Source organism: Emys orbicularis, chromosome 22, assembly GCF_028017835.1.
Source record: "Emys orbicularis isolate rEmyOrb1 chromosome 22, rEmyOrb1.hap1, whole genome shotgun sequence".
In the NCBI taxonomy this organism is placed as follows: Eukaryota; Metazoa; Chordata; order Testudines; family Emydidae; genus Emys; species Emys orbicularis.
The window spans coordinates 17,994,606-18,011,264 of NC_088704.1; the positions used below are offsets into that span (position 1 = coordinate 17,994,606).

The window sequence follows — 16,659 nt, forward strand, 5'->3', positions numbered from 1 at the left end:
CTCTCATGTCAGCTATTGCAATTCCCATATCTTCCAGCTTTGTAAGAAGCACATTTGTCATACCAGCTCCTGTAGTATCATCAATGTCAATAAATTCTAGAAAATACTCTGACAGTCACCATTGCAGGGACATTTTCACTAGGTTCTGTTGTTGTTACAAAACACACCATTAAAGTCATTTGTTCCGTATGGCTGATGTCAGGTGTGCAGTCCAGAATAACAGAGTAATATCTTGCTGACTTCAGATCTGCCACAAACTTCCGTTTGACTTTTGTTGCCAGTAACTGTATGATCTCATTTTGAATTGTTTTTCCCAAGGTAGTGGTGTGTGTACATTTCTTGGGTGGTGACTCTTCTTAGATGCTCCTGGAATACAGCATCAATCTCCGCCATCAGCTACACAATTTTAAGGAAGTTTCCATTGTTTGGCACATGCAGCTGGTTCCTTCCCAGCAGTTACTTCCCTCTCCCTCAGCTCCTCCATTAACCCTGACTCCCCGAAGCCTTTGCACTGCTTCTGAGGGGTGCGGGAAATACATTTCTATATTGTAGTTTAAATGAATTATTACTAGGGCTCCGTGTTTGTCACGGAGGTCGCGGAAGTAACGGATTCTGCGACTTTCCTCGACCTCCAGGATTCCTGCAGCGCCCATGGTTGCTGACCCAGGGCCGCTCAAGCAGCTGGCTCTGGCGTCAGCTGCTCAGGTGGCCCCGGGGATAGCCACACTGGCTGCTGCTGGAGCGGCTCTTCAGCCAGTCGCTGGGATGGCCCCGGGCCAGCTGCCCAGGGACTGCCTAAGCAGCGGCCAGTGCGGCTGGCCCTGGGGACGGCCGGAGCAGCCGCTGCTCAGCTGCCCCTGGCAGCTAGTGTTGCTTCTCTCCTCCCCCCCCCCCCCCCAGCAGCACCCCCTCTCCCTCGGGGCATCCTCCCCCCAGCAGCACTCCCCTGGGACACCCCCTGACAGCAGCGGCCCCCCAAGATTTGGTCACGGGTATTTTTAGTAAAAGTCATGGACAGGTCACGGGCCATTAATTTTTGTTTGTTGACTCTGACCTGCCCATGACTTTTACTAAAAATACCCTTGACTAAATTGTAGCCTTATTACCCAAAGTTCTGTATTAATATGCCTACGAAGGAATCTATTTTTCAGAAAATATTTTCTGAATCTTTTTTTGTTGTCTGTATTGTTAGACATACTTGCTGACAGGTTTTTTTAAATATATTATCAAAATAATTGAAACTAGTGTGATTATTATGTTTTTTTTGACAAATAAAATATGCAGAATTTTGCAGAATTTTAAAATATTATGTGCAGAGTTTTTAACTTTTTGGTGCAGAGTTCCCCCAGGCGTATACCATTGTACTATGAAATCTGAGGTAAATGGAAAAGAGATTAATGCCATGGGAAGCATATTTAAGAATATGCCATATAAAAGAAAAGGATATGCATCCTTCTAAGGGTTACAGTAAATACATACATATTGTAAACACAGAATCCCTAGAGAGAAGTGGGCATCAGCAGTTTCTGAAAGAGATTAGAATAGTAGGACATGAGTTCCTCTTGTCTAATAACTTTTAGACTTTTTACACCATTGTTTGTAAATGTGAGGGTTTTCATCAACATTTTTAAAGTGAGAAAGATTGGCAAACTGCCTAAACCTGTTACAGCAAATGGCTCATTGCATAGTTCACTACTATGGCTTCCCACAGGACCAGCTAATAGTTTCTTCACTGTAATCTGTACATTTTCTTATACCTAATAAAACAGAAGGTGACCTCTCATAGGACTTTTGAACTGGCTATCAGAAGCCTTACAGTTACAGATGCTTAGATTAGTGTTCCACTTTTTTTATTAGCTCAGGCTCTCAGAAGCAGTGCTCTTTTTGGATTTGTTCTTACAAAACAATCATTTTAAATTACTTGGGTGACAAGTCCTGGCCAAACCAATCCTCTGCTAGTATGTAAAACTACTTAGGCATTGGCAACAGTGCAGTCTTGCTGTAAAGAGCAGGATGCTGGGAACAAGGGTTTCTATATTCTTGTGGTCTATAGAGCTGTATTCTGTGTGGGGCTTAATCCATCTTTACATGGAGGGCATGAGCTCAAATATGAGGATCTGAAGGCTTAACACCCCTGCATTTGCATCCCTCATTATATAAGGCAGCGCATCTGCAGTCGAGGCTGCTGCAGCCCTGAGGCTCTAGTACTCTAGTAGTAGATAAGCTGCTCAGCTAGCATTCTGCAAACTTGGAGTGTTCCTTACCATTATCCCCATGGAACATCCCATTATACTGGCAGTTTACTCTACTCCTAACTCTCCTAGAAATTAGAAGCTAATTTTCTTGAAAACTTTTGTCCAAGTTGGTAGGTAAACTATTTCATTTTGATATTTGTAGAAAATATTGTGTCATTGCATAGAAGCATAGGTTGTAGGTAAGGCACATCCTATCTAGTCCCTGTTGAAATCTTTTTTTGTATTCTGATGTTTTCTGTCACTGTTTTCTCCAGGTTAGCACAGTTGTAGCATTTGCTAATGCTCACGTGTCATTATTTCTTATATTCCATCACACGAGTGGTTTTGGATCACGTGTGACCTGTCATGCTGCACCAGGGTGAAGAACTGGAATATTAATTAGTGCTATAACCAGATAAAAAAAATCTTGTAAAAAATTATTGTAACAAGGCTTCTTATACCTCTTGCTCTTAATTCAAACAGTAATTTTAATTTTCTTTCCTAAATCTCTAGAAAAATATAATTGATCTTTGGTATGTTATTAGTCAAAATAAGTCTCCATCAAACATGACTTCTCAGATTTCTTTCATGTTTCATGTACATACTATTGGTGTTTAAAGAAATCAGTAGCTCACACAGGAGTTATTCAGTAGTCCTCATTCATGTTGCAGTCTTTCAGTTTATACCTTCAGAGAACTCAACTGTGATGATAATATCATTTAGAACAAAATTGCTTGTGTATTTCTTTTGTTTTCAAAGGTTAATGCCAGAGGTTTTAAATTTAGGTTTGACAAAACATTTTTTTATTCATTGTAGACTTTCTAAACTAAGCACTAAAAAGTTAATAAACTTATTCTTTTAGATTCTGATTACTATAGATTCTAGGAACATGTAGGGTTTGTTTTTTGCCAACACAGATATAGTAAAATCTGAGCTGTTCTGAACATACCGTGTCGTTCAGGGTTTTTAGCTTCACAGTATGAAGAAAACCTGTTCATATTTCCTGCATGTTAGAAAAATGAACAGCACTGAGATTTTTTACTATTTGTATTTACAGTAGCACATAGAGGCCTCGGTGAGTATGGGGAGTCTATTGTGCCAGTTGCTGTACAGATACAGAATAAAAAACTATTAAATTCAAAAACATAGAACGCCAGAAAGGGGCTTGGGGCTTCGTTCCCTGCTTAATGCAACCCACTTTTGTTAGTTGCCTGTAGTTTGTATTAAAGATGGAGGGTCAGTGTTAACTTGAGTATTGCAGATATTGACAGTTTGTGTGTCAACTTCATTTATTTAAACATAGTTTTTAAATGCGTTTTCTCAGACACTGTATTCTTTTAGGACTCCAGGTTACCATAGAAACTGTTAGTTAAAATTCCTTGAGAGTATCCTAATAGACATTCATATGAAAGCTCACTTCTTATTTCAAGGCCCTCAATGTTAAATATAGTATGTGTCAATTTTTGAATGGTCAAAAAACACTGGGCTACAGAATTGCATTATTTCTTTGTTTGAAGAGAGACAGGAGGCCCTCTCTGTACTTTGCTCAGACAGGATTTCTTCTTTCCAAAGAGGAATTGGAGAGGGTAAAATCCTCCATACTGGTACACGCACAAGGCCCAACAGCACTGGACTTGTGTAATATGTTCCAGGAGGAGCATAAAGAGGAACGAGAACTGCTAGATAAAATAATAAAACTTCAAAGATCTATGTCTGGCATAGACATTGGATACTATGTTCTTAGTCTAATTTATAGACAGACATGGAGAATCTAAAGGATATTATGACAGAAACAAAGTGCAGCTTATCTGAATTTATTAATATAATTCACAGAGGCAGCATCATTTTCAGAAACCCAGAAAACAGCTGTTTAGACTCTGGTTTACTTTCTGCGTGTCTGTCCCCCACACCCAAATATGCTAAATTTCTTGTTAAGGCTATATGCCTGGGCTCTCACTCAGAATTGTCACCATCATATGGACTTGGTTATTAAGAAAAACAAAAGGAAACGTACCTGATTTTTTTTTTTCTGTCAACAGCCCCTTTCCCTTAAAGACAAGACAACTTGTCTAAATCAATTAAAATCAATGGAACCATAACAAGTTACTGTAGCTGAGCATCTGGCCACAAGTTTCAAATACTTAATGACCCCCATCAAGTTCAAAGGCATCTATTATCTCCACTATTGAGCCCAACTTGATCCTAAATATGTTTGCTGTAGCTGCTAACCCTTTCTCTGGTTTTCTGTTTGATATTTATTACAAGTACTGCTGCAAGTGATTATCTTTTCTAGACTGAAAAATTGTATAGAAGTGTAAACATTTATAATGAAAGAATATTACTTGCAGTAATAAAATCTGACACCCAGGACATGTTCTTTTCATTCATTAATATCAGCTATTCAAGATATGTACAACACAACAATATTGTACTGATGCTAAGCTATGGCTCAAAAACACACAGATGAACACTACAGTCAGCTGGTTAGAATATATTACAGTGTTGTTTAAAATTCAACTTGCCCAGTGGTTTGTTTGCATCATTTTTGTTGAGGTTATGAATCATTGGAGCTGATACCGATTTCTGAACTGAGTGGGAACTCTGAGAGTTTAAATGTGTAGCTTTTATTTATTACATGTTTATTCAGTAGATTATTTCTCTTTGAAAATAAAGATGAATGCTATCAGAATTAATACATTCACAGATACTGTAGTTTCCACCTAAAACTGAGAATGAGAATACTTGTCTAAAACATTTAATTGCCAGCAATCAAACTGTACATCTTTCAAAAACAAAAGCAGCATCAGATACACCCCCCCCCCACACCCCAAATCAGTGCCCAAGGACATAGTCTTTTTAAGAGCTACAGATTAAACTATTGTATTTGCAGACTCTGTAATCACATTAATGGCTTTAAGGGTTGGTTTCTATTAGGGTGGTACAAAAAGGATGCAAGTTCTCCACCAAAGATTATCTGGATAATCAGTAGGGTGGTTATATTCAGTTCAGCTTTTTCAGAAAATATCATTAGTCACATTCCACTTAAATTTCCTGCTCTTTTAATAGATTAGTATATTCATAGGCTCAAGCATTTTTCCTTGCTTTCCATGTTTTGAGAAGACATACTTCACATGTTTTTCAACATTCAGAATGACTTGATTTGTTTAATGTAAATTATTTACTTACTTTTTTCTTTTAGGGAATTGGATAGGTGTCCTGACTACATAGGTCAGTCTACATGCAATGCTCAAAAATAAACAATTGATTGCCAGAAGTGGTTTAGGTGGTATTACCTTGGCATTTTACCTAAAAGCTCATGGTTAGTATTTTTTTTTTTTTTTTGCAGTTGGTGCCTAGAAAACATGGTGCCATAAAATAGAGACCCAAAATGTCACATACCACACATCACCTTGGTTATTTTGCCATTATGTTTGATTCCCTCCTTCCCTCCTCCCCGCATCCTTTATCCAGATTTTGTCTGAGATTGTAAGTTCTTTCTGGCAGGGACCTGTTGTCTTACATGCTTTTGGGTACTATATAAATAAGTCTGGTTTACTGTTGCAAGAGTCTATGGCCGAGCATATACCTAGTGACTGCCCTGTCTGTACATTGCTCAGACAGGATTTTTTCTTTCCAAAGAGGAATTGGAGAGGGTAAAATCCTCCATACTGGTACATGCAGAAGGCCCAACAGCACTGGAGATGTGTAATATCATCCAGGAGGAGCATAAAGAGGAACGAGAACTGCTAGATTAAAATAATTAAAACGTCAAACATTTTTTTTATCCCATCGATAATGTCACTTGGGGAAAAGTACACTTTATGTAAAAGATATCAGCTGCCATGGAGAACTACTATTAGATTATAGACCTATGTAATAAAGCATATGAATTTGAAAAGTTAACCCACACACTGACATAATTATTTGTGGTGTAACTGATATTCAGGTTAAAACAACCATGTTCTCGACTGTGCAAAGAACAGTGGATATTTGCAGGACTAGTGCCAAATTGTTTCCAAAATATAAGTGTGAGGAAGCAGTGAAAGAACTGAAGTGCATCTAATTAAAAATCATACCAGAGTATAAAGAACAGAATGCATAGATAAACAAATAGCAGAGACTATATTTAATTTGTTTATCATAAATGTGGAATTAATTACAACATGACACAAAGGTACCCAATACAAGGGTTCTGGTGTCATGTGTTTAGTAAAAGCAACCATTTTGCAAACATGTGTTGCACTAAGCAGAGTGAATTTTTTTATATATATTTTATTTAAAAAAAAAAATAGGAAAGACTTTGGCAAACCGGCAGCCAGAGGGCAAAGCTCTTATGTTGCAGAAGCAGAGTTCTTTGTTGGATCTCCTTAATAAATTTATGAAGCGAGGTTTAACAAACAGATTGGTTTGTGCTATTGGAAATAAATGAACAAAAAGCAATCAAAATTGATAATGGAGCTGAATGCTGTGTGATCACAGGAAGCATAAACAAAATGATTAACTGTCCAACGTTAAAAAAGCTTTTGTTTCATGTAGTGGGCACAAAATGAGCCCTGTAGGAAAGCCACAGTGGCATGTTTGACTGAGATATCACTCGTTTTGAAATAGTACAACAGAAAGTCCTATGTAGCCTTGGGTTGACAAACCGTTTGCAAACATCGATGATCAACTTGCCTTCTAAACAGAATACGAAAGACCTTCTTAAAGAACTTGATCAGGCTTTTTATGGTCTCGGGTTCATTAGGCTATAATACATTTCATTGATATATTCCAGTGTGTTGCCAAAACACATGCACCAAGTAAAGTCCCACTGTCAATGAGATTAAAGTTGAATTTGACCTGATGGTATATTTAGAAGTTAGAGGAAATTCAGACACCAACTGACTGAGTTTACAGGATGGCCACTGTAATAAAAACAAACAAGTAAAGGATTTGTGTACATCCAAAAGATTTGGATAAGGCTATTAAATGCTACTCTACGAGAACAACAGTTGAGGAGATCATGTATAGATTTTAAAATGCAAAATAATTTTCAGTTTTGGATGCAAACCAATGATTTTGGCAAGTCTTACATGGGACGGAAAAGTCAAAAGCCTACACCTTGTAGATATGTTTGATTTTCATTCAGGATTCCATCTGAGTCAAGCATCCAACATGATGTCCTGAATCTTTGAGGATCTGAATGTGGGGAAAGTAATTGTTGATTTGGGGCAAAAATGGAACCGCAAAATGAGAATGCATACTGTATTATAGTGTGCTAAAGAGCCTGACAATGAACAGGAACAAGTGTCAGGGCTAAATGACATTTTGAGATTGACTCAGATCTCACACTCTTTGTTAATGAGATCTTTGGGGGAGAGGGAGGCTGATCTATTTTAGCAGCTGAATGGGAGGAACCAGGAAGAAATTGTTTTGAGGAGAGACCTTTGAAGTTCAAGAATAGTAGTTATTGACAGATATCCTTTAAGAGGCAGAATAATCCTCTCGTCCCTCTAAGGGATTCAGGTCTACTGACTTCCCTGCTAGACATCGTGTGTGTGAGTGAAAGATTAATTAGCTGTATTAGTTTTGTGAGGGTTATTTTGATATATACTATGTAGGTTTTTTTATTACATCCAACAGCCATCAGAGTCAGTAATTGCTAACCTCTCCCCTATGATGGGAATATAAGCTTTTGTGACCCTGAATGGAGCCAGAAAATAAAGACCAGTCACTTACTGGCATTCCTTATTCTCACATCATTATCATAGAATGCAGCAAGTAGATTTCCTAATTCTCCTTTGATGGAGGCGTTCAGACCTTGTGGCTGCTTATTGGCAACTTTATGTGCCAGGACTAGTTGGTAACTCTATCTTGAGTCCCAAGCACAAGTGTCTCTATCCAGTTGGTACTGAGGCATGCAGTGGTATTGGTACACAAAAAGTGTCCGGACATACCAACAGCAGTAAGTTTCTTTTTCAAGTGAAAATTAGTTTGTCTTGGGAAGGAGACAGAGGAAGGTAGGGAGTGTATTTCATCAGGTAAACTTCATATTGGGTTGACTAGCAACATAGATACTGGTTTCTTTAAACATAAGATTTTTTGTGAAATATGATAAAATGAAAAAAAGTATATTAAAGGATTTGCCAACCATTGAACTCATTCATGGACTAAGAAAAAAAAAAACTGTTAGGGCTAGTGTAGCTGAGGGCTAATTACATTATTTGTTTTCAAAGTCAGCAATTTCCTCCCTACTCTTCATACTACTTAGCTTACTCCCATCTCTTCATTCCATGGTTTTGTTACATTTTTGATCCATCTGGAGCAGTAGCCAAACAATAAAGAAAATGTAATGTGACTGTGCTAGGATGCTACACTGCCTCTCCCTTTTTTTAAATTGTAAACCAAAAGGAGGATTTAGATAATTGGATCTTTGCATTACAATTGTTTCTCTAGAGATAAAAATTACAGAACACTCTTTACCACCTATTTGTAAGATGGTCTGGGAGTGCTGCTCTTGTACAAATTTCTACCACCCCATTGTGTTATCAGAGACTTTGGCTTCCCATCTCTGTCTTCAGCTACATGGTGTCAGGAGGGCAAGCTGTCCCTCTTTTCAAGGAAATGAGGCGAGCACCCATTCCAGTCCTTATCTTCCCACTCTGCAGTCCTTGAAAGCTATGATAGGTAGTTCTGAAATGGGACCATTGAAAAAAGTGGATAAAAGAATACTAAAAATGTGAGCCAGCCATTTTCATTTTGAGTTAATATTTACTAAGTATTCTCTAACACGTTACAGACATTGTTTTTGATAGACAGAATCTGCAGTGTCAGTCAGTTCTGTGTTATACTATTCCCCATTTTCTGACTCCATACAGACCCCATTCTCGGTGACTGATTATAAAAAAACATTCTAGCTGATGGTCAATGCATCCCATGGTGCAATGCATGCATAAGGAAGAATTACTTAGGCACTTGCTCAAAGAAACGTTTTTGACATTGATAGTTTAGCTAATTATTTTTAGAGTGTAATCTCCCCCTTTTGGCAAAGATTGGAAATAAATAGGTGAAGCCACTCTGGCAATGCTAAATTCTTCAGATTTTGTTGCCCCTGGTCAATCCAATTTTTGTCCTACATGTGGTATGGAGACTGCCCTGTTTTCGTTGCTTAACTATCTCCAGCTTCTGGTGATGACCAAGAATCCTATGTCCATACTGATTTTATTAGCTCTGCCAGCTGCCTTTGATACCATTGACCCCAAAGTATTGCTGACATGGCTGCTCTCTGTGTTAGGGATGGAGTCATTTTTGGAGTCACTGTTTTATTCTTGCTGAGAGATCTCACAGTGAAATGGACCTGCTACCCCGAGGACAGTCTCACGTGAGGTTACTGCAATATTCTGTGCTGATGAATTTGTATGTGAGGCCGATGTCAGAGATCATAAGGTTGCTTGGGTTGTGGAGTCTTCCACATACACATGGTGCTCCATTTTTTGTCTTTGTCACACCTAGCCAGTGCAGTTGACTGTCTTGTCCAGTGTCTTGATGGGACCAATGCTTGGATTAGAATGAGCTGGCTCAGACTCAACCAAGATAAAACTATGGTTATTAGGGTGCGATAGAGGAATCAAGCTGCGAAACTGGTGAAAGTAAATATTTCTATTTATTACCCAAATTCACAGCTGCTTCTGGGATAGGGCAGTTTCCAAGAGCACTTTCTGTTGTTAGCTAAAAGATTGAAACTCTTTAGGATGCAGACCATCCCACCCAGCAATCCACAATTGATCTCCCACTGTCACAGGGAAGTTTGCCCAAAGATCAAGAATAGAATATAACCTTTAAATTTCCAGTTATCATTTATTTTTTGTTTTGTTTCATTCAGCATAGCACAACAGGAAAACATGCTCATCTTGAGGACCAGTGCTATTTTTGCCTTTGTTTCTTTTTTCCTTCCCATCTCCTCTAGCTCTCTCTCTTGCTCGGGTATCTGTGTTTCTCCCCCCCCCCCCCTTCTCTGCACCAACTCCTGTTTCCACGAGTGGACTTCATGTCCAATCCTTTCCCCCATTTGAATGTTAAATAAACAGTGAAATAGTTAGAGATTGTCTTTTAAAGTGCAGTTAGGCCTTTCGAGTTACCACTGGAATTAATAGTAGGCAGTGAAGTTCATACCTCTCAGAGCCATAGTTTCAGGCAGACAGCCTTGCACTGATTACATTAATTTCATATATGGAATATTTCCTTTGCAACAATGAAAATTGAAACTACTTTTTAATGAAAGCTTAGATTTTTGTATATCATGAATAGCCATGTGGGTACATAATCCCATCATGTAGGCTCTATCTGGACTAGCAACTCTGTATTTGATGCCTCTCTTGTATACAGAGACTTGTAGCTTCTCTGAGAGTTTTTTTTCTTTCGAACAATTAACACTTTATTAAAAAAAAATAAATAAATAAAGGTACTGTGGTCTTTTAAGGTCTTGATCCTTAAATTTACAGTGGGACTACTTGCATGAGTAAATTTATACATGTGTGCACGTGTTTTCAGATTTGGGGCTGAAATTTCCAGTGTGGCCAGAATCCTTCAAAATAGTCCTTTGTCCCCTTTCTAGAAATGACTTGCCTTGGTTTTGTAGGACAAACAGTAAGAAATCTAAAAATTGGATGCAGTACCAATGTGCACTCATTACACACACACACACACACAGGAAAAAAGATCAGAAGTAGTTTTAGCTAATGCAGACTTAAATACATTTTTCTTTTGTTGGAAGATCATTTTATTTCATTATCTATTTTTAGTCTAACAATACTCACAGTTGTATATTTGCCATTGTTACAAGTGAGTCAAGCTTATAATAATATAGGCTTCAGAAATGTGTTTAAATTTAGGATTTATTTCTGACTTATTGAAAGCCAAAAAGTTTAAAGATGATGACCTGAAGATCATTTTGAATTAATTTACCAAGGATTAAATATTGACTGTCTTCCCACTTCAGAGTTCAGTACTGTATCATAAGAAAACAAACAAATACATTTTATAAATCCATTTATTTAAATGTAATCTGGATTTTTGTTCTGACCTCATTTTTACCAGCAATAAAATATTATCTCTGTTTTCCTTTGTTAATTAAAATAATTTGCTTGAGTTTCACGGTCTTATCACATTTATTTTTAAAAATTTGCTAAACTACCTTTATTCATTACTTTTAAAAAAATATCCCTGGATAATGTGCCAAAGAACAACTTAGTAGATCAGTTGGTAAGTAACTCAAGTTTACAGAGTTTCAAGATACTTGGGTTAGGGATCTAGCCACACAGAAATCTTCTGAGGATGGCTGGATAGCAGGTTAGGGAATCGGAATCTGGTGCTGTTCACTGCTAGGGCTAAGCAAAATTGTTTCACTTAATAGAATACAGTTTGGCAGTGACCAAAACTGTCCACGAATTCAGGAGGAATTCAGCAAATAGTTTCAGCCAAATAAAAATAGATTTTTCTTGAAAAAGTCAAAATGGTTTGTTTCAGATTTTTCTAAATAAACCATTTCAACATTTCTTTCAAATTGACTTTTCGTTTCAAATTAACCCAAACAATTTTTTTTTATTTTTTTTTGTTTCGGTGAGGGTTAGTTTTGGTTTGAAATGAACCTAAACTGTTTCTAGATTTATTTATTTTTTGTTTCGTCACCAAATTGGAAAATATCAATTGCTGAACCCTAGTCATTACCAATTGTCAGGATGATTTGGTTAGGAGATTGCCCTTACAACCAGCATAGACTCCTAGTGGAAAATGTTAGCCCTTTTGCATGAGGATTCTGTGAAGCAGGAGAGAGGAAATCAGATTGAAAAACAGGACACAAGATTTTGTAATGTTTTAATACTGTATAACATATTCCATTATCAGCTAACACATATTCTTTACATGTTTACCCATTAAGGTGACAAATAAATAGCATGAGGTTTATAGAGGAACACTGTTTCTTTAACTATATCTATCCATCTCACCTGAGCTTGAAACAGCAAGCAGCCAAGGAACTGTAACAAGATTATAATCATGTGAGAAAAAGAGAGAGGGATAGAGAAAAGGGAGAGGCAGTGGCGAAAGCACATCCTCCAGAAGCTGTCATTTAAGGCTTCTTTAAAAAAAAAAATTAAAAATCCTGATTCTGTCAGCAGGGATTTTAGCTTTGTGTTAGTGTTTAGAAAAGCAAGAATGTTTTAAGTCACAACTTGCTTGACATGGTGTATCTGGTATTGCTATGTTACTATGCTGCTGCTTTACACCTTTTTAATTTCCTTCTTAGAATCAATCTACCGACGTGGAGCAAGAAGATGGAGGAAGCTCTACCGAGTGAATGGGCATCTGTTTCAAGCCAAACGCTTTAACAGAGTGAGTACTGTTGCTAAAAATGCCATTTTTGGGGTAATGCTCTGCAGTCATTGTTTTTTCAGTGTGTGCTTTTCCTGTGTTTGAAACATGGGGAAAGAAAAGGAAAAGGGAGATGCTTGTTTATGTGAATTCAGTATGCAATATTATTCACTGCACAACGACCAGAAAAAGTCTGAAGTTTTTGAATTATTTAGAGTCTGGGATGAGGTCAGTAGTACATAATTAATGGAAATGTTTTCTTTTAAATGCTCTTACAAGCTTTTATTATTATTATTATTTATTATTATTTTTTAAAGATATTTTTAGATCAGATTCTCTCCCTCTCTCTCATGGTTCTGGTTTTCTATAAGCACAGTTATTATCCTCAATATTCCTTTCCATTCATTGTCTATATAAATGATTTTTATTAAATCTCTTAATATCCTGTCTTAACATGCTTGGAGCCAGAACTAGTATCTAATGTAATTGGGGGGAGGGGGGGAAATACTGGTATATGTAGTTGAGCTGCAAATCAGTATATATGCCAAGATACAACAACATTAAGGATCTGACTTAATCCATACAAGCAAGAGAACATAGCTTTAAGGCTGAGACTCCTCCTTCCTTAACCTAGCCCATTGTGCCAGAATTTTGCAGCACATATACTGTATATAAGATACACATCTTGGAATTCCATAAAAGCCTAAGTGCAAAGAGGTGGGTTAATTTTTAGATCCAACAATGATAAACCATGACAGTAAAAGGAATCGAATCTTTGTTGTTGTTTGGATAGAGTTTTTTGTTTCCAATGCTCTAGGGGGAAAAATGCCATTTGACATGTTGTATTACAGAGATCTAAGGCTTGTTAAGGTTAAGTATTGCGTCTGGGGACCGCTAAAATTTAAATGAGATGTATATACATAACGCACCTTTTCATCACATACTAAACAAGTATAGTGACTAAGATACCGTTTTTGATGCACATTGCCTTTTTGTGTATTATACTTACTACATGGTCAAAATGTATGCTTTCGGACAACATACATTTTAATTAGAAATCTACACTATTATATTAGTAATTAGTAAAATGTTTGTGAAAATTAGGCCTGTAGTTAATATATATCTGTGGTTTTGAAACCTCACTAACATGGTCATTTTATTTTTGTTGACAGTCCCTAATAGGCCTGGTTTATACTAAACTTCAGTATAGAGAATAAATGCATTTCAGAGCTACAGCACCATAAGAATACACATGAAGCTAGTAACAAAGACAGCAAACAGTGTACCATAGACAACAAAATATTGTCTGCATGTATATACATATGCATATGTGTGTCTGAGATTAGATATCTAACTTCAGCCCTGAATGAGTTTCTATAGTCAATTCTGTAAATTTCTGAATTCATTCAAAATATCAGATGAATTGTGCAATAGAAATCACTTTATAATACACCTATTGCAAGGCAAACACTGAACACTGTAGTCCGCTTAGTGTCTTGTCTTACTCCTATTTTAATTCTTTCTATTTATTTCTTATTTTTAAAAATACTGCACAAATGAAGGGTATATCATGTGAAAGGAGGTGGGAGGGCTTGAGTGTACAACTCTGTTAATGTTCCCTTATATTCAACAGCACTGTAGATTGTGCTTGTTGATTTACTTATGAACACTCATAACTTTGACAAATACTTCTCAAAAATAGCAGTTTGAAATGGGCACTTGTAAGATCCTGAATTTAAACCTCCTTGATTGTCAGCATAATGTAATAAAAAAAAAAATTCTTCTGTACTATATATATTTTAAGTGGGCTTATAACACTGTACACAGCTCAGTTGCAGTCTTAAAGTGCCCTCAATTATATAACCTTTTCTGTTTCACTGTGAACCTCGAGTGCACTTGAATAGGAACCCAGTAAGAGAGTTATTAGAGTAATTTAGATGATCACAAGCCTTTGTGCCCACACACAACGGTGACTACCCCTAAGATTATAAGTATATGTAATTGAAAACTAACCCTCAGTTCCTGTTTCTTGATCTGCAGTGCCTCACTCAAGGATGTCAGTCACTAAGTTGTCATTTTTTCAGTCTGACATTTTCTTTAAACATCTTATTATTGGAGGCCTTTTATAGTTAGTCATTTTGTAAGCTATTTAGCCTGACCCCAGAATGACTCTCTTCATTATTTTTAATTTGTGACAAAATAAATAGAAAACTCACATAATTTGACATGAATGTGTCAGAAGAAGCCCAGAAGGTCTGAATTCAAATTGTTTCTCAATATTTACATAAAATGTCCAATAGATCTGCTCTCTTTTTGCCATTTGTTCTTGAAGTCTAAGCATGTAGACTCCTCTGGCCCCTTCTGAAACCCAGGGCTTTGGATGAGAGAACTGTGAGGCTTTCCTTCCTAGGTAGTCCCCTAGGCTGGGACCTTTGGATTTCTTCTCCATTATGCCTGCAAGAAACTAGCCAGTTAAAGATAGAAAGGTGCAGCGGGTATAGTCAATATTTTTTAAAAAAGGAAAAAGTTGACTATTCCTTTCCTACACTCTCTTTATTTGTTGCTTGTGATCTTAGGCCCCATTCTTACAACTGGTTCTTCACTGGTGCAGGGTTCCTCCTGTGCAGAACTACAAATCCTTATAAATAGTGCAAACGGGCTTCAGAAAGATCATTCACTCTGTGACTACTACTAGTAAGGATTCAAAGTGACTTAACCATTTTCTGAAGAGCACTGTGTTGCTGTAAGTGATTGATTGATTCCACAGAAGAGGATCTGAAAGCCATACTGTAGCTTACAGGTTTGCTAGGCTAGACAGACTTTCACTGTTCTGGGGCTTGGAACAGTTACATCAGAGCCATCAGAGTTTGGTATAAGCCTGAAGTGGAGGAGGAGGAGGAGTGCAAGACAGCATGTGCAGCTTTCAAGAATACAGTGAATCATGGGAAGACCAAGAGCAGGGCCGGCTCTGGCTTTTTTGCCGCCCCAGGCAAAAAAGCCTCCGGCCGCCCCCCCGCGCGGAGCCCTGGGAGGAGGGCGGCGAGCCCGGCCGTGGCCCCGCTCTCCCCAGCGGCCGGAGCACCGCGCCGCCCCCCTCCAGGTGCCGCCCCAAGCACAAGCTTGGTGGGCTGGTGCCTGGAGCCGGCCCTGACCAAGAGTAATGGGAGGGGTCTGGGACTGTCACAGTGGCTGCCGGAGCCAGCCTGTAGGTTGGGAGTAGAGAACATTCTTGAGCTCTCAAAAGGTGCTGTGGATATGTGAGAGAATTGGGACTGGAATGATTAAATGATTGGCATTTGAGAATCTAAGTTAGGTTGCTGTCTGGAAGCTTGTTGGGCAAAATGGCTAAAATGCATGCTGTTTGCATACATTGCTGCGCTGATTAAAGAAACAGTACTGTTAATCACAAGTGGGAAGTATTCAGCTTCTTAATGTGACAGTTACTTTTGGATATAAGAAATAACAAGGAACCTAGCTAAAGTGGTAATGGATGCCCACTTGGTTAAAAAAGGTAATTTCAACGTATTTTGGTGTATGTGTTAAGTGACACCTTACATTTATGTCATTGTTTAATGGGTTCCCCCCAACCAGTGGATGACATTTTTAATATGAGCTATTTTATTATGTATTTTGATTACCCTAACAATCCTGCTGACATGCACCATTACCAATGTTAGTGTGTAGGTATGGTGAGGTGTACTGTAAGGATGTTAAAATTCCCCTTTATTACAAACACTTGTAATCAATTACTGTGATGTTCTCAGAGTTAAATAGTCATTTCAGAGTTTTTTCTTTTTCAAATAACAATGTGGTTCAAATTCCTGTCAGTTGTTTTTTGTCTGTGTGCCACCTAGCAACTCTTGACGTAGGAAAGGTAGGAAAAATGTGCAAATGTTACAGTAAATCTGTATTACAATCTAGTCGTCTCAAATCCTTTGCCCTTGCTACACTTGGTTAATATGGGTAGTCAATTTAATATGGGCAGTCAACTTTATCTACGTTTTAAACAAGATCTTAACACACTCAAACCTGAGAAAAGAAACTGCTAAAAGCAGTCTCTTTTGAATTCTATTCTTTA

General features: G+C 37.7%; 1 protein-coding gene across 1 annotated transcript in view; it reads left to right on the forward strand.

Moving 5' to 3' along the window:
• The window catches only part of PRKCZ (protein kinase C zeta), a 154,172-nt gene that overhangs the window by 78,451 nt on the left and 59,062 nt on the right, over nucleotides 1-16,659 (forward strand). The window contains exon 5 of the mRNA XM_065421210.1: nucleotides 12,517-12,602. Coding sequence (XP_065277282.1) covers nucleotides 12,517-12,602 — 86 coding nt within the window. The remainder of the gene's footprint in view (nucleotides 1-12,516; nucleotides 12,603-16,659) is intronic.